This window comes from Palaemon carinicauda, chromosome 40, assembly GCF_036898095.1.
Source record: "Palaemon carinicauda isolate YSFRI2023 chromosome 40, ASM3689809v2, whole genome shotgun sequence".
NCBI lineage: Eukaryota > Metazoa > Arthropoda > Malacostraca > Decapoda > Palaemonidae > Palaemon > Palaemon carinicauda.
In genome coordinates, this window is record NC_090764.1 from 51,469,885 (window position 1) to 51,489,864 (window position 19,980).

At 38.0% G+C, this 19,980-nt stretch overlaps 1 protein-coding gene across 2 annotated transcripts in view; it reads right to left on the minus strand.

The window, feature by feature from the left end:
* Positions 1-6,485: 6,485 nt before the first annotated feature.
* The window catches only part of xit (ALG6/ALG8 family glucosyltransferase xit), a 182,008-nt gene continuing 168,513 nt past the window's right edge, over positions 6,486-19,980 (minus strand). For both annotated transcript variants that reach the window (XM_068363730.1, XM_068363731.1), the window contains exon 11: positions 6,486-7,003. In XM_068363730.1, the coding sequence (XP_068219831.1) occupies positions 6,689-7,003 (315 nt within the window). In that variant the 3' untranslated portion in view covers positions 6,486-6,688. The remainder of the gene's footprint in view (positions 7,004-19,980) is intronic.

Consider the following 19,980-nt stretch of genomic DNA (forward strand, 5'->3'; position numbering starts at 1 on the left):
TAGACTTGTCTCATTCGCTTCGTTCAAATCTATAAAGGATGGTAGTGTTAAGCAAATCCAAAAGGGAAAGAGCTATAACAAAAAAAAGGTAACTGGCACTATAAATATATACATATATATAGTATATATATGTATATTATATATATATATATATATATGTGTGTGTGTGTGTGTGTGTGTGCGTGAGTGTGTGTGAAGAATTTTCTTCACTATTCTTCTTCACAGTTTGTTTTATGTAGACATTGTCATTGTTCGAGACATCAAAGCAGGGAAAATGTGAGTGATGATTCTTCCTTAAGCGAGTGTCTCGAGATAAATATTTTTGTATTCATTATTTTAACTTGAGTATTTAGGTACTTTAAATTTCTCTCTACTTCAACTGAAGTCTGCTAATCTAGGAGGTATATTTTTCCACACACGTAAGCCCGACTTGCTAATTAACTTTTAGTTTCATTTTTTTATTTTGTATGAAGATGTTTAGAGTTAAGATTATCTTTGTCCCCTAGAGTTGCAAGATTTCTTCTTGTATTCTAAATAAGAGTATTGCTTAAAAGTCACAAACCACAAGTCTTTCAAGCCTGTCCTAAGTTAGAGCTGGCACCTAAAGACCACTGTCCTACGCATTGAGATGCGCTGTTGTTGAGGGAAGGAAGCCGGACACTGCCGAGTGCCGACCTGAACTCGACCTCACAAAGTTCCAGGCCACGGTGCTAAACGTTACTACCAGGGTCAATTACCCCCAAGTCAACTTCGTGCTCCCACTCTTCCCCACTAGCCTGTCCCCTTGCAGATTGACGGATCCGGATTCCACAAAGAACGAGGACAAGTAGATACCTCGAGAGGTCACAGATATTAAGGTGAAGCATCCAGTCCCACAGAAACCTCTGGTCAAGGATGGGGGCGAGTAGGAAGGGGCCATTGACTCCGCTAAACCACTGCAGTAGGCCTAGTGAGGTAGAACTGAAGACCACCATTCTCTGGACACGGGCACCTAGGATAAAATATCTTGTGAGTTTAATTAATGGCCATTCCCCCTTTAGATAAGTTTCTATTTGTCTCTGAGTTAAGTTTAGGTAACGTTCTGGCATTACATTTTTCGAGCTGCGTGTGTGGAAATTAATGTACATGTATTTTTGTTGGTAATTGCTTGAGGTCTCTGATCACATGTTGGGACCCCACAGTAGCCTACCGTATAAGTTATTTACCATAAGATTTTGATTTTATTTATTCCGTTTGAAGGTTAATCCCACGTGTTCATACAGTTTATCAATTCCAATGTTTGTGTTGTAAATTCTGGTAATATTTTATTTATCAATTTTGCCATTTGAATACATCATTATTAAGTTACTCTGATTCTCTTCTTTACTGTAATGAAGATATTAGAATAGACTAGATTAACTGGTATCTTTAACACCATTATTTGAAGATTCTACCAATCTATAGTATAGTACGGGTTAGATGCACCCGAGATGTTGAGAGTAACCCACTGTAGGTATAGGTAAGTTGGTATAAGCAATTGTATGCTTCTTTAACTTAGTGCTTTGAAGGTGAAGATCCCCATTTAACTTTAATTAAATACACCACTGCTCCCATCCATTGCCATTGTCTCAATAATTACTTAAGGTAAAATTCCTATCCAGCATCTCACTGGGGTCCCTGGGACGGAGCAGAAACAGAACCTAAGCGTAGATGACCTTAGACCTGAAAAAACTAAAGTAGGCCATCAAAATTACTTTCATTTCATGTGTGGAGTTTTCCAGCCTCTGGACAGAGTACAATTCTTTTTGGATTTAGAATGAAGGTTCGTGAGCTATGTCATCAAAGTTATTAACAGGGTGTTTGTGCCTTGAGTGATAGTACTCCTTTTCCTTCCCTGCTGATCTTTGCCTACTGACGTAAGGAGACTTTCCGGAACAAGTTCTCACTAACAAATTACAAAAACACATTTCTCCACAATATATATAAATATATATATATATATATATATGTATATATATATATATATATGTACATATTATATGATGGTCCCATGTCTGGGAACCAAACATATAATATCATATATATATACTATGGCAGGCAAGCTAAACAACCTCTTGAATTCCAAACTCACCTGTTTGCTTTTACATTAAATCTGTTACACTTGGAAATATTAATACCCAAACTCTGACACAGCTATATAACTCCCAGACAGCAATATATAAAACACTGAATATCCAAAGGTCTCTTAAATACACTCAAAACTAAACTGGGTAATTATCATTACGAATCATTTACCACCAATTCTTCCTACAATTCTTTGACAGGGGTACGAGTGAATACTGATTTAAACACTGGTGATTGGAATAATACACTCTTTACAAAAATAAAAATATTCTATATAAATTACAAAACTTTGAAAGAATTTACATAAAAACAAAATAAGTCCAGCAAAATATTAAGTCTGAACAAAGCTTAGATTAAGACAAAAATGTTACAATGTGAAAATTATAGTCACTTGACTTGAAATATTAAATCTGAATAAGACTGAGACAAAAGAAATACTTATGAAAATTATACAATGACTGGTTTCACCTGAAATTAAATCTGAATACAATATTTAAGTTTGATACTTAATGAAAATAGATAACCAGATCATGATACAAGTACCTTTCACCTCCCTACAAAGCCGTTTACAAACACTCTAAGAGAATTATTATAAATACTCACTACGTTCACAAAAAAACCCATCACACCAAAACTTTAAAATTTTACTGAACACTTTTAAAACTACACTGGGCTGAGTATGAGATAGAGAGGTGGAGATGGCTCTGTCTAAAGGCTGGAATTCTCTATCTCATGTATGACACCCTAGGGTTGCCTTTATATATGAAACTTAGCTACTTCCAGAATGTTCCAGGACCGAGATAAGGTGGCATGGGGGGTTGGGGGGGGGGGGGTTGGCCTAAGGGCATCAGAGTTATCAACTAGATAAAAAATGTCAAAGAGACAAATCCTGGGTTTTCAGGCAACTCTCAAGCACAGAGATACGACTCTCTGTCAGCTAGCTCCACCCACCCTTTTTCCCCGAAATAAAAAAAAAAAGATAACATCTATTGATAGGTTTTTTGGAAAAAACTCCAAAGCCCATGGCACAAGAAGAATTGTGTATTCTCTCTCTAACTTGGTGCAATACCTCATAAAAATATAAAGAAAAAATAAATTTCATAAGCCTTTGTTCATATTTCGTATGGGTTACATAACACACTTAAACAGGTTACATAAGATTTCGTAACAAAAATATGTGAAATAAAAAGTTAATTCTTAAAAATAACATAAATTTACACATACTGACTTGAATGAAGAATACAATGAAATTAACGACGAAAGTCTAACGTAATTTACGTAATAAACTTAAATCTACACGAGAGGGACTCATCTTATGGGCTGGCTTTTCATTTCTTCAATGCACAAATGAAAACGTAAATAAAATCATTAATAATCTACTGTTTTTACTCTACACTAGACCAGGATGGTAAGAGTATATATATATATATATATATATATATATATATATATATATATATATATATATATATATACATACATATATATATATATATAAAATACATATATATACACATATATACACATATAAAATACATATATAAATATATATATATATATATATATATATATATACACACATATATATATGTATATATATATATATATATATATATATATATATATATATATATATATATATATAAAAATATACTATATATACAATATATATAGTATATATATATATATATATATATATATATATATATATATATATACAAATATATATACATACATACACACACACACACACACATATATATATATATATATATATATATATATATATATATATATATATATATATATATGGAACACTTTAGTGAGGTTATGAATAGAAGATATAAAGGGAATAATTTAACTGATATACCTGAAGCTGAGGAAGACCTTGATGTGCCCATAAATGAATTCAGTGTGTTGGAGTAGAAACTATCATTAAAAAACTAAAGAGATGGAAAGCCCCTGGATATGATGGAATAACTGATGAGTTGATATTGGCCAAAAATGAAGTGACTCCAAGAATACTTATAGAATATGGGGTAGAGGAAAACTCTTACGAATGGAAGCTATTAGTGTTAATTAATTAATTAATTAAAAGGAAAAAAATCTGACTACTTGTAGCTGAGAGATGAACAAGCCAGATCTAGAAAAGGTAGAAGTTGTACTGACCAAATTTTCATTTTGGGACAAGTGGTACAACAATGTATAGAATATAGAAATTAACTTATGATGTCATTTGTGGACTATAAAAAAGCCTTTGATAGTGTGCACCGGCCAATTTTGTGGAGAGCCCTGCGTTTTAATGGAGTTCCTGTTGAATATGTAAATTTGTTGAAGTCTTTTGATATGCATAGCAAGTGCAAAGTTGATGTTAATGGAATCCTATCAAATGAATTTCTAGTGAACAGAGGAGCACTCCAAGGGAATATGTTGTCACCTATGTTGTTTATCATCCTCATGGATTTTGTAATGCATAGAACAGTTGGCGATGGTGGAAAAGGATTGGACTGGATTGGTAACAGGAAATAGGCACACACAGAGTATGTTGATGACTCTGTACTTATTAGCAAAATGCCACAAGTCTTGCAAAGCTTGCTTACCAGAATGCATGAAATATCACATGAGGTTAGGCTCTTTCCCTTTCAATCCTGGATACTTTACCTGTTATTTAACCAAACATCACTTCACCCTTCCCTTTTATCTTTGTCTCACACAAGGCCAATACATCCATCCTTCTATTCCAAAACATACATACTTCCAATCCCACATCTTTTACTCTATACAAGATCCATGCGCATTCAGACACCCCAAAACTAGAGTGCGGGGAGCAGTTACCCTCTCCCCTGCACCTTTCCTTTGATATCTCGCAGGAAACTATACAGGAGAGGGGATTCCCATTCCCCTTGTCCCATTCCTTTTAGTCGCCTCTATTTCACATTGGGATTGAACCCCAGTCTCTTCAAATGAAAGGCAAAGTCTATCAATCATGTCACCAGACACTTTTGCACAATGTCCTAAAACAGCAGAGGCAAAGAAGTAACAAAATATTATAACTTAACCACTGCCATGCAGTCATGAAATGTAGGCAGTAAAAGCATACAGTATAAGCAAATAACTATGTAAACAACCGTTACTTAGCCTACAAACTTACCCTGAGGATTAAGACTTAATTTAGGCTAATAAGATATATGAAAGCTTGATAAAATTTGTAAATGAAGAGGGGGATAAAATATCAAACCTAAACACTTATAAAACTTTCATGGAAAAAGTCTCAAATTGTACTAGCGTATGTCGACAAATGTAAAAAATTCTAGACTACGCTAGTCTAAAACTAAGAACCTCTACTTAGACTCTTGTAACAAATACTATATACCAAAATTTATAAGAGATGAACTTTAAAACCTAAATACTTCCCATGCTATTATGAAAAATCACAACTAAATTGAGTCATACAGCAAGTAACAAAGCTCAAAGTTAAAACATCCAAAACTCATGGTAAAAACACTCAGGACAAATAAAACGGTAAGTGTATTACGTTAACTATATTGCTAAGAATAATGAATAACAAAATTAGGCATTAATCAGCTGTACTTACTTTAAGGTTGAGGAGGATACCCGTATGTTCTGGTACTAAGATAGAGCAGAAATATATGTCAGGCTGCTTGTCTGATAAAGAATAAAAGACAGTTGACGAGCCCAAACAAGTGCCCAGGTAGTATTTTCTCCAGTATCAATATTGGTTCTCAGTGATGACATGTCATCTGTTTTCTTATGTATTTCAGCATAAGATTTATTGAGATGGGTACAATAGTGCCTAACTCAGCGGGTCTCCTTTGTACAGTAGCCTACTTACTGTTTTCGTTATTTTTTGGTCGCATTGAATTTCCTGTTATAGCGTTCCACAGTTAAGTATTGGAGCCCACATGGCTCATTAACCCCAAATTTGTGCATTTGCACAAAAATGTAACACAATAGTGCAATTTAATCTTATGTTACTACTACAAGAAAGTACTTTACATTTATAGATATTTAACAAAAATACGACTTCTCTACACGTTCATATTATTTTCTTAGATAAAATTTTTACTGTTTATAATCAATATAATAGTTTGTTGTTTATTGCAAAACCTGAAATGTCTAGTCTAAGACTACCGGTAGATTACTTTAACATGGGACATCCTTCGGTGCAGTGAACAATTGGACCAATTGGCTGAATCTGGCCCTGATGACTAGTTATCTTCATGAAATTACAGAATTTATGCATTGCTCCAACTTCAATATTTCAAAATGTTTTGATATTTTAATAATTCACCTTATAATCATCCCTTGTTGCAAAGAGATTTCACAGAATTTGGGATGAAACTAAAATAAAAAATCTCACATTTTAAAGATTTCCATGTATATTTGCACAAACTTAGTACACAGTATCACAAAATATTCTTTTCATATCTTATGTGAGGTACAACAATTTTTACAGTACTTAATATCATCAACATAGACTATTATGCAAAATAAATGTTGTAGAGGAATGATTTTAATATAAAAGGTAATTTTTTTAAAACGTACCTATGATAGAATCAAGATTTCAGTGTGTCTTCTTTTTACTCTTTTTAGGGGCTGATAAGACAAAACCGTAATAGCTCATCCATGAGTAAAAAATACCAAAAGCACAATAAACTGATATAAGCATTAATGGTAAAAATGGAAGTTTTTCAGCAAGGCCTAATATCTTATGGCCTATTTCATAATACAGGAGTAATGGAATAAGACCAGCTACATAAAATGTTTCCAGTCCATTGCACAAGTGAATGCGAGGTACAAGATGATTAGATTTTCCCAAGTCCCAGTGGCTCTGAAGTGTGTGACTAGTTATAAGGGCATGTAGAAGCAATACCAGAACCTGAAATTAAAGAGGATTTTATTACTTATCATCATCATCACCACCTCCTATGCCTATTGATGCAAAGGGCCTCTGTTAGATTTTGCCAGCCGTCTCTATCTTGAGCTTTTACTTCAATACTTCTCCATTCATCATCTCCTACTTTGCGCTTCATAGTCCTCTGCCATGTAAGTCTAGGTCTTCCAACTCTTCTACTACATTGTGGAGCCCAACTAAACATTTGGTGAACTAATCTCTCTTGGGGAGTGCAAAGAGCATGCCAAAACCATCTCCATCTACCCCTCATCATGATCTCATCAACATATGGCACTCGAGTAATCTCTCTTATACTGTAGTTTCATTTCTAATCCTGTCCTGCCATTGAACTCCCTATATCTATCTGAGGGCTTAGTTCTCAAATCGACTAAATCTATTGGAGATTGTTTCATTTTCATACCATGACTCATATCCATGGAGTAACACCAATCTCACTAAAATGATATATAGTCTGATTTTTATATGTAATTTCAGGCGATTTGATTTCGAAATTTTACTTTACCTAGCCATTGTCTGATTTGCTTTTTTCAATCTCTCACTAAACTCTCATTCTAAAGACCCTGTATTGGAGATCATAGTTCCTAAGTACTTAAATGATTCTACCTCATTAATCCTTTCTCCTTCCAATAATATTTCATCTTCCAGTGCATACTACATTCTCAACAACTCTGTCTTTCTTCTTTTCATCTTCAGCCCATCCTCGCTTAATATTTCATGCATTCTGGTAAGCAAGCATTGCAAATCTTGTGGTGTTCTGCTAACAAGGACAGCATCATCAGCATACTCTAGGTCTGCTAAATTCCTATCACCAACCCCGTCCAATCCTTCTCCACCATCTCTGACTGTTCTATGCATTACAAAATCCAGGAGGAGGATAAACAACATAGGTGACAATAAATACACTCTCTTGGAGTACTTCGCTGTTCACTGGAAATTCATTTGATAAGACTCCATTAACAGGAAATTTACACTTGCTATGCCAGTGTTTTTAACCTTTTTGTGCCCACGTCCCATTTTTGGTATTCCTAAGTACTCGTGGCCCAATACCCTTCAAAATTGTGTAAAACAATAACAATAGAATTTTATTAAATTTTTTTGGACACTTTTATTAGTTTTACATTATCATTTAAAGAACTATTTCTTTAGAGCACTTAATTAGTTTACATATTCACCACTGGAAGAGAATGTTGGCCTTTATTCACAGTTAATAACTTACATATATTGTAATCAAAACTCAAAGGGCATGCATTCCCTTAGGAAATTAAACACTTCCCAGTATTTGAATAATCAAATTTTATGGATTGTAATAATAACTAAAATACTTCTTCACTTATGAAAAAAGCACTGGCCTGCATTTAACAATATTCTAAATGAATTTTGGAAATATAAATATAAAACTAAAATTCCACTTTTTTACTTATGAAGTTTATCACTGGCATGTATTTATAGTAAATAAAATTGGCCTATTTGTATTGTAATAACTAAATTTACACTTGTACAAGAATTATAGAAATAACAATAGTACACTGTACTTTGTTGTCGGCATATAAAATACTGCATAGATTTTGTAGCTAGTGTGATGGTTGTGCTTGCTTTTTAGATACAAGTTTATCAATTTATAGGACAGTTGTAGATAATCCACAACTCATATCCTGCTCCACCTCCAAGCGACTTCTTGTTATAGTTTTTATTTGTAATAAGGCAGAAAACCTGGATTCACACAGGTAAGTCGCAGCAAAAGGTAGTAAGGCTTTCAAACTAAGCTTTCCAACTCTAGGATATGATACAAAATCTTTGATATATGAATCCAACTTCATTTCCAGAAATTCCTCTTGGTCAGACTCTAGAATAATATCTGGTTCTGCATTAATAGAGTTTCCTACAAAGGAAAGATCTATTTCCTCAAGGTCAGGAAAGTACCTGGAAAATTCTTGGCACAAATTATGAAAGTGACAGATTATTTAATTTTGGAGGCAAGATTCTGTTTTTTCTTCTCTTCCTTCAGATTTTTCACTTTCAAATATAATCTCAAAGATGCTTGTGTCATGGCCCCCCTCAGAACCAGTGGGCTATGGCTCACAGGTTGAAAACCACTGTGCTATGGTCATGAACAGACTTAATCAAATTTGCATACAGTATCTAAGAGGAATTCCATAATAACACAGGACTCTCCACAAAATTAGCAAGTGCACACTATCAAAGGCTTTTTCATAGTCCAGAAATGGCATCAACAGGAGATTTCTATATTATATGCATTGCTGTACATGTCTCAAAAAGAAAATTTGGTCAGTGCAACTTCTACCTTTTCTAAATTCTGCTTGTTCATGTCTCAGTTTTCATCAATCTTTCCCTCCAGTCTCTTTAGAATAAGCCTACTATATATTTTCATAACTGACGTAAGTGTTATGCATCTGTTTTATTGCAATCAGTCAGGTCTCCTTTTTTTCTTTTTTTGTTTTGCTATTTTTACCCACACTCCTAACTCCCATTCATCAGGTTTTGCCTCTTCATATAATATTCTGCAAAATAATCTTGTCAGTAGTCTGGGAGTCACTTCATTTTCGGCCAGTATCATTACAGCAGTTATTCCATCGCATCCCGGGGCTTTCCATCTCTTGAATTTTTTTAGGATAGCTTCGACTTTAAACACACAGAATTCATTCATGGGAACATCAAGGTCTTCATCAACTTCAGGTATATCAATAAAATTATTCCCTTCACATTTCCTATCCATGACATCACTAGTGTTCCATCCAACGTTGTCTTTCTTCATCTTCCGTTGCCATAACAGAGCCATCTCTCATTTTGATGGGTATATGCTTCTTCTTCTTTGCCCACATAGAGATTTCATTAATAATTCTATGAGAAATTCTTACACCATAGCCACTTCCTGAATTCATAGCTTTGCCAGCCTCATCTGCTTTACTGTCTAAATATTTTCGCCAGTCATTCCTGGCTTTTCTTTTGACTTCACTATCAATACTGGAATACTTAGCATGCTCTACCTTGTAATTTTCATCACTTCCTAGAGAACTTTCAGCATCAATTTCTGTCTTTGTCTCCTTTTTAAAGTATCCCAAGTATCATTTGATATCAATGGTTTTCTCCTTGTAACTACGTGTCCCAAGACTTCACTACCAACTGACTGATATGTGTTCTTAATATCACACCATTCTTCATTAATTGTCTGTTATTCGTCTCTCAAAGTCTCTAAGACTTCAAATCGATTCTAACATTCAATTGCTAATGTTTCTCTGTGCTCTTCTCCCGAAAGCTTAGTTGCATTAAACCTAGGTATTCTATCCATCTTTCTGTTTGGTGCTTTTAGTTTTAATTTCAGTGTGGCAATGAGGAGCTGGTGATCACTACCAATATCTGCACCTCTATAGCTTCTTACATTTCTCAGAGTCTTCCTCCTCTCTTTATTAATGTTAATGTGATCTATCTGATTTTTGTAATTGCCACATGGTGAAGTCCATGTATACTTGTGAATGTTCTTGTTCAGAAACTTATAAAATGTACTCCATTTTGATTTGCAACTTCGCCAAGACTCTCGACACACATCATATTCTCTATCCCTTGATTATTTTTTCCAACTTTAGTATTGAAGTCTCCAATCACAATTCTCATATCTCTCTCTGGGATCTCATCTATTACACTCTGCAGTTCTTCACAGTATTCATCTTTCCTATCTTCAGGGGAATCATTTGTTGGGGCATAGCAAATTACAATAGTCATATTGCACTGCTTTGATTTGAACTTTGCTAGTAACAATCAACTATTTACAGGTCACCGCTCGGTTAATGCCTTTTCTGCTCTTGGCGTCATCATCATTCCTACTCCTTCTCTTCCAACTCCATCTGATCTTCCTGAGTAGATATATATATATATTGCTTTATTCTAAAGTTTTCTTACCAATCCCCTTTAGTGTTTCACTTAGGATCAAGATATCCAAACTATATTTCATAAATTCACTCTTCACTTGCTGTAACTTCCCAATCTGATTCACGGTTCTAACATTCCAATTACCTATTTTCAATTTTTCTTTAGTATTTATAAACTGGGAGATTCTTAGCACCCTGCTACGCACGGGACTGAGGGCCATTCTGTCATCTTCTCTTTCCCTGACTGACTAAATCCGTAGAGAATTCATTGGTTAGATACATTAAAGGATAGCCAGTTCCCTCTGATGCGCAGTGCCTATCTAACTAGCTAAGTGATCCCTGCCAGTCCACATTAATTCTAGTAAGATCAACTGCCAGGCATCAGGAGTAAAAGCCGAAGAGACAGTTTGTCCATCGCCTTAAACCCGATACGTCACCTTGCTGTCAGTGACTTCATCGAGATATGGGGGGCATTTCCTCCACACCCAAAGCTCTCATTACTCCCAGCAAGTAACTCATCCCCTTATACGAGTAAAACCGTTGGCAAACGTGGATTGCTAAGATATACCGCCAAGCACGGTAAATATTTTACTAAAATCTATAATTTCTTCTCATTCCTACTCGGATACAAACTTCTGAGCCATTTATGTGTGTTACTGCTAATCCTGTTTTCTACAACTAACCAACCGAAACTTTGGTTTGATTGCAACATGCTCCGTTGCTGGGCAACCATAGCGCATGCGCATGGAGCAAGAGGACTCATGCTCACATCATCTCTACTCAACACTGCTGGTCGCGAAGTGAAGAGGTTGTGTTCTCACTTCCTCTCTATGATCGAGCCTATGGCATTCATCTCACCTACCCTTTTAGTGTTTAGTGCTCTTGACTTGTGTTGATCTTCATTCACAGTCAATTGAGTTACAATTCATTATTTGCGAGTTACCAGTGAGTGCTTATGTCTAGTAAATCTTGGTATTTATGTTCTCTCCCAAGATGGGATAGTGACTATTGTGGCATCCATTGAGCTGGGTAAACATTGACACATCCCTTCTGCCCCTCTTGCCTAGAGAGTAGACTTCCCAGAGATATTTTTCTTGTCGCAGGAAATTTATTGTGATTTTTACTTACGGTGTCTCCTCCCAACAGGAGTTAGAGATGAATCTCCTTCTCTATGGCAAGAACCTCCCTTTAGTTTTTCGTGTCATGAGTTCCCTGAAACTTCAACTCTAATAACCAACAGACATAATATCCAGAATGGTGTCGACTACACACAACGAGACCTTGAACCAGCACTTGCTAAATATTCTTGCCTTGAGCCAGGTCCCAGCACATCAACCATGATTAGGGAAAATGAACAGACTTGTTCAGAAAGACGTTCCCATTGGAGAGACTGGAAATTCAGACAGCTTTCCCCCCCAAGTCACAAAGCAACCGCACTGGAAGAGGAAAGTTTGCAATCCCCAACACATTCTCACAAACTAGGTTTGCCTTATAACTATGGGGGCATAAGCTTAAGTCTCCTCTACAGAGTCTTAAGAACTCTTTAGAGGCTTACGATAAGGTTGGTCAGACTGCATCAGCTGCAGTCACACCATGAAGCTTCCCAAAACTATGCTTGCCTTTTAATTTACCCTCTCCTTCCTTACCTACTGGAGTAGGGAAGTCGAGTAGGATAATAACCAAAACTACCTCTTTCCATGATTCAGTCAGGATAATTGTTCAGTCAGACAAAGCTGTACGAGCTGCCATCTAAACACATGATGACGTCACCACACCCACCAAATTTTCTGCGCATGAAGAAATTTTTTCACACACAGGACAAGTTTACAACTCATCCAAGGTTATCATGCCTCTCCCCAATGACAGATCGTATGCTAATAGTTTAATGAGTGAGAAATTCTCTCCACAAGCCAATAATGTTGTGACATTCTCCCTAAAGATTTCAGGGGGTGGCCCAAACAGTGGCCCCATGGGCATGAATGATGAGCATAAAATGGTCTTCTGCTTGGGGAATTCCCCTTCACAAACCTTGAGAGGTAAAGAAGGGCAAAAAAACCTCCTGCTCTACTTCAATAGATGTAAGGAAGGGCAAGAAACCTCATGCCCTAATTCAGTAGAGGTAAAGAAGGGCAAGAAACCTCTTACCCTACTTCAATAGAGGTAAAGACGGGCAAGAAACCTCTTGCCCTACTTCAATAGAGGTAAAGACGGGCAAGAAACCTCTTGCCCTACTTCAATAACGGAACTCCAGTCTGACTTAGGAGTCAACTTTACGAAGAAGCGTAGATGAGGCCCATGTCATTTTCGTGCAGAGGCCTCCCAGTAGAGAAATCTTTCTGATGTAATAGACCGAATCTGGGGATGGAAAGCCCATACTTTGGCTCCACATGAGTGGGAAAAAAGTTTCCCTCTGCCTCTCTCTGCCTCCTATCTCGCTCAATGTGTTTACAGCTAAAGAAAGGACGATGGTCTGAGACGGAATAGCTAGTTCTCAAAACTTTGACATTACTGTTGTTAACCCTATGGGGGTACTCGCTGTGAGCGCTGGCTACAACCCAACAGAATTAGGACCTCTTGGAATCTCTATATCGGTTACAGACACACCTCAAGTTATGAGGATTAGCAGCCTCATCCATCACCTAAAGAATATGACAGAGTCTCCCCTAGAGAAACCTGTCACTGAGGTAAAACCGGGAGACAGGATTCAGATGCAAGCACAGAATCCTAAACTCAAATATAGATTAGAATTCTCGAGATAAACTAAAGACTCTAAACCTATTTAACATGCAAGTTTTAGCCCCTGAGAATTCTCGTAAAGTCAACAAGTCCCTGGGGTTACCACCTCTGGCACTGTCTGAGCAGACAAATTCATTTGTGCCATCTGGGTCCTTTTAGAGACCACTACTGGTTCCAGAGAACTTCATTAGCTTTGTTCCATCTGCCCAGACTGAGGACATATCTGCACTCCCCTCCATTTTTTCAGGTTCAGAAATGATGAACATGGAAATAGCAGCTATGTCTGCAATCCAAACCTGCTAATGGCTTGAACATTGGTCTAGAGCAATATCCTGCTTCTACAACTATGGAAGATCTTAAGGATCATAACACCCTATGTCGATTTGAAGAATTGTCACAAGCAAGGTCAAAACCACTAGAATTTCTTTTACATCAGACCGTTCCTTTATGGGGGAACTGTGTCTTAAAAAGATACGACGGAATCTTGGCCAGATGATTGGAGCAACTGTCCCCTGGAGATGCGTTAAATTTGGGAAACTCTGATTTGGTGAATTCCCCATACCTGTTCTCCCAGACAGAAGTAGAGTCGGTGATAGTAAAGATCGCAAGACTGAAACAAACTACCTTCGGGAGGAGATAGATGACAACTGAAATGCCTGCCTCTCAGTGTCAACAGAGAGACTCATATAAAGTATAAAGTATAGAGACATACCATAGATCAAACTCCTTAGACAAGGGAGAGAGTTCGCACCTCCCTGAAGGTGAAGACCGCAGGTTCAATGGCTCCTACTATTAATAGGTGCGTACCCTGACTTACCACAGGTAGGGAATGGCCGACAAAGTGTGGGAGAGGTAGAAAATTTGATAGGACCAATCTCTGAACAAGTGAAGTAGCCTGTCCAGGATATAGGTCTTCCTATTTACCTCCTTCCCTACCATGGTTAGTCTAGGTGGACAGTCTAATACCTTTAGCCCCCGGGTGCTAGACTTCCACTTTCTCAGGAGCATCCTAATACTGGCTGCAGGCAGGGGAGGAACCTGGTTCAAGTTTCCTGTTACCTCAGCATTACAGTAGGAAGTAGGACTCCTTTTGGATCTCTCCTCTCTCTTTAATCTTTAGTTGGCATGACAAATATTGAATAGTTTTTCAGGCCATTTGTTACCTCAAAGCTCTTGTGAGGTATCAAATCTCAACCGCACGCCAAGTTTACCTCAAGGAGGATCTATAAGATATAACCTTTCGAGAAGAAGACTACTGTTTCAAACCTATACCACTGTCTCTGGGAAAATAAGTACCTGTTCTAGGAAGTGATGTCTCCACTAGATACTATAGTATTCTCAGTGCGAGTGGTGTTTAGCATCAGAATTCTGAGTACACAGAATCCCTCTTCTGTCAAAGGAACCTTGGCTTCCCATAAATCTTTGGGGGACGTAACATCTAAGAATAAAGCTCAACATTGAAGTCAAAGGTTTGACCTCCTGTCTTTCCCGTCCATCATTTAAACAAGACTTCAGTACTTCCTTTCCGAGTCTAGAGAGTCTAGGAAGCCTCTCTGGGAAAGATAAGACTACTTGATAAGGAGTTTTGCTGTGGAAAGATACACCTTTACTCCTACCAGATGGCCTGGCATGGAGGTTTATTAGTAGGGCTAGACTAGATGTCCCCCCTCGTGGAGTAAAGTCATCACCAAAAAAAGAGCGGTCGTGACTACCTATGAGTAGGAACCAGGTATGGCTATAAAAGCTATGCCATCCATACCTCCTAATAAAAAAGCTTGGCCTTAAATGATTTCCCCTCACAAAACTCTGAATTTTGCCAGACTTTTTGTTAGCCACCATTTTCACCAATACTATGGTATTGGTTCTGCAACTTCTCATGATAAATCACAAGCAGACCACCAGACCGAATAAAGAGTGCTGTAAGCAATCACTCTTAGACCATGTCACAGTAAGTTTTCTTGACATGTCACAATAGAAATCTAACTGACCTCTTCCCTGGGAAGAGTTAGTCAACAGAAAAGGGACTGTTCAGGTCAAATAAAACCTTTATACTAGGGGTTATTCTCGAGTTTGGAGCTTTTCCAAGCAACAGATCTCATATCAGTCCTGGAAGTTTAGATCACATTCTGGATCAGGAAGCAGATCCTTGTTTGAGATAACTAGAACTTTCCTTCCAAGAAGAACTATCAACGCCCTCATTACCAAGGTTTCTAGAGGGCAGACCTGTCTCCTAGGAGTAACACTCTCCCTAATATTTAGTTGGGAGGAAGGGATTTATTATCTCCCAAGATTAACATCACGATCCCAGACAGGAGGGCTTGAATCAGGGAACTGACCCTGTTTTTCCTTTTCTAGCCAAGGAAAACAAGCCTACTTACAGGGTCTTTTTTCCTGGAAACCCAATTCAGGAAAGGTTATCTTATTCTCATTTTGATAATGATTCTGATGATGAGAACCAGATTCCGTTGCTTTTCAGTTGGACTTTTTCATGATCTTGTCTATCAAGAAGTGTGTCACCCTCTTTTTGGTGCCCTCAGATCATAAGTAAAGTTCATCATACTGAACATGATCAAACTGTTTGTCAAGACCTAACATAAAAAATCACTATCCTCATGGAAAGCATCACCAGGGACCCCTCCCCTCGATCATATGGCATCAGTGGACATGCAACTCCACTTTTACCGGTTACTGGTTCAGTGAACAAATCCAGACTCTAGTTGGAAAAGATCTCAGGTTTAACTCTTTCACGATCTTGTCTCTCAACGAGGTTCCTGATGACACGAGCAACTGGTTACTCTGTCCTGAAGAGCAGTACGAGTTTTCTGATAGAACAAATATTTGGGACATATTACTCCCCTTTTGTTCACGAGCTCTGGCTGCTCCGGAAGAAAGTATTCACAAGCACTTTCTCTCTCTGATTAAGAGAAACTATCAGGAGAGTCTGCACATCCTCAGGAGAAGCATCCCTAGGAACCACCCTAAAGCACATGATACATATGGCCTTGCCACAACCTTAGCATTCCGCAAACCACTCGGTAGGACTAGTCCTCAAACTCCACTTTGTTTGTGAATTCTGGCCGCTCCTAAAATATGTATTCAGAAACACTCTCTCCCTCTAATTAAGAAAAAACATCATGAGAGCCTTTACATCCTCAGGAGAAGCATTACTAAGGGGGCCCCCTTGAGCACATGATACATGCGGCCTTGCCGCAACCTCAGCGTTTCAGGAAACCACTCAGTAGTACATGTCCTCAAAACTAGTGGATGAATGAGAAAACCCACCTTTCTGGACACTGGCATATACAGTACAGGTTTTTGGACACCATCTCAGTAGGCATTATGGTTGCAGCGCAACAAATAATCTAACTCAGCTCTCACGGGACACGTTTCGGTTCTAGCCTCAGGCCTAATTATTCTCGGCATTATTTGTTATAAGGGACACTAAAACAGATAGTGATCTTGAATGGACTTGAAGCCTGCCATTGGTTTTCATTCTAATGCAAGTAAGAATGCATTGAATTCCTTTAGTATTTGATGAAATACTAAAATTATATTTTTATTAAGAAACATTTGATTTTCATAGTAGAGATGTGCCGATAGTATCGGTATCGGTAGTACCAGCCTTTTTTTTGTGAGTATTGGTATTGATATCGACCACGGTCATGAAACCAGTATCGGTATTGGCCTCACATCTTGAGTGTCTGGTATCGTTATCAGCCAATCAAAAAATGAGCTTCAATTGCCGATACTCTGATACTGGTACTTTGGGTTTTTCAAACTTCAAAGATCTCCTTGTGTTCAGATGAAACATGTTTCCTACAATAATGACATCTCACGGCAAACAACGAGGCTGAATTACATATACAGTGATACCTCTACATACGATCTTAATTCGTTCCAGAAACTGCTTCGTATGTTAAAACGATTGTATGTTGGAGCAAATATTCCCATAAAAATACATGGTGATTTATTTAATTCGTTCCTCAGCCTAAAAACCCATAATAAATCCTTAATAAATGGCTACACATAATTACACATAACATTAATACAATACTGTATAATAAATACATACAAACCAAAATAAAGAATACAGTAATAATAATGAAATAAATAAAAAAGGGGTTTTAATGTATCACTTTAACTTAGCGACAGGCCAGCGCAGGTGTAGGGACTGCTAGGCAGGAGGAGACGGAAGATCAGAGAGGAGGTAGGGACGGTGACTTTATACGATAACGTGAACGATGACTTACATTACTACGTGAACTTTAACTTAACTTAGCTTATTTTTTTTTTCATTTTTATAATTTTATACTTTATTTTTTACATTTTTTCTTTTCTTATTTTTAATTTTCATCGCTTTCACTCGATCTGGTCTTCCTTTTCTTTGCTTCACTTTCTTTCTTTTCATCATGATCACCGTACTGTTTTAAAGATTATTTAAAGAAACTATCGAGTGAAAGTTGCTTGGTACGGCTTTTGAGGATTTTTCTAAAATGTGTTAAGCAAACATCATCGAACTGTGCAACAACACGGCAAACCTGAAGTTTCTGTGGGTGATGCTTGTCGATGAAATCAACCACATGTTGATGATATGCCAACATCTGTTTTATTTCCGCCGTACCAAAGATTTGGCCTACCTCCTCGATCTCCTCCGACTCACTCAACTGCGCTTGGAACTCATCATGCTGCATGGCTTGCCACTCCTTGAGTTCCTCGGTGGTGAGCTCTTCATGATGCTCATCGACGAGTTCGGTGATGTCATCTTCATCCACCTCCAGACCCATGGACTTGCCAAGAGATACAATTTCTTCAACGTCTCCCTCGGCGGCAAGCACAGGTTCATTCTCAGGGTCAAAACCTTCAAAATCTCTGGGAGCAACAGCATCAGGCCAAAGCTTCTTCCAAGCGGAATTCAGGGTCCGACGAGTTACTCCCTCCCAAGCCTGATCTATGATCTTTAAGCAGTGCACAAAATTAAAGTGGCTCCTCCAAAATTCACGCAAAGTTAAGTTGGTGCTTTGCTTGACATTAAAGCACTGCTTAAATAAGTGCTTGGTGTAGAGCTTTTTAAAATTAGAGATGACTTGCTGGTCCATGGGCTGGAGGATAAGGGTGGTATTCGGTGGAAGATACACCTTGATGAATTTGTATTTCGTCGATGATATCATCTGCGACTACGGGGGGGGGGGGGGGGGGGGGGGGGGGTTGAGCGGGTGCATTGTCCAAGCAAAGCAAGCACTTCAAAGGCTAATTCCTCTCCTGAAGATACTTCTTGACAGCAGGGCCGAAAACTATGTTTACCCATTCCACAAAGATATGCCTAGTAACCCAAGCCTTAGAATTAGAACGCCATAGAACATGTAGCAGGTCTTTATTAATTCTATGTCTTTATTAATTCTATGTGCTTTAAATGCCCTAGGGTTTTCGGAATGGTAAACCAATAACGGCTTTTATTTTGCAGTCCCCGCTGGCGTTGGCACAAAGCGCAAGAGTCAACCGATCCTTCATTGGCATATGTCCAGGCATTTTCTTCTCTTCGGCGGTAATGTACGTTCGACTAGGCATCTTTTTCCAAAACAGACTGGTTTCATCACAGTTGAACACCTGCTGCTCTACGTAACCTTCCTCCGCCACGATGCTTTCGAACTTTTTAACAAAGTCTTTAGCAGCCTTGGTGTCCGAACTCGAAGCTTCTCCATGACGAACAACTGAATGAATCCAGGTCCGTTTCTTAAATTTCTCGAACCAACCTCGAGACGCCTTGAATTCCTCCGTTGTAGGATCGGCTGAACTCTCCCCCGTGTCACCCCCAGAGCCCGCGCCTTCAAGTCACTGTATATAGCGCTGGCCTTCTCACAAATGATCGTTTCCGTGATCGTATCGCCAACAATCTCCTTGTCTTTGATCCATATTAACAAAAGTCGTTCCATCTCTTCAAGGGTAGGGCTACGACGTTTGGAAATAATCGTGATCCCCTTCGAAGGTTTCACTGCTTTAATGGCTGCCTTCTGTTTTATGATCGTCGAGATCGTAGACATATTCCGGCCATATTGTTTAGCCAGATCGCTAACACGTACACCTCCGCTCATGCTTTTCTATTATTTCTTGCTTTAATTCTAATGAAAGCATAGACTTCCTCTTTTTCTCACCACTACTACTACTTCCTGAACCGAAACTAAGCTTTTTAGGACCCAAGATTACGGAACACAGAAAACAACACGTGAAAAAGGAAGATAAAAAACACTGTTAATAACTGAGCGAATAGAGGACAACCACACGATGCGCACGAGATGAGAGGACTGATCAAGGTGATGCTCGATT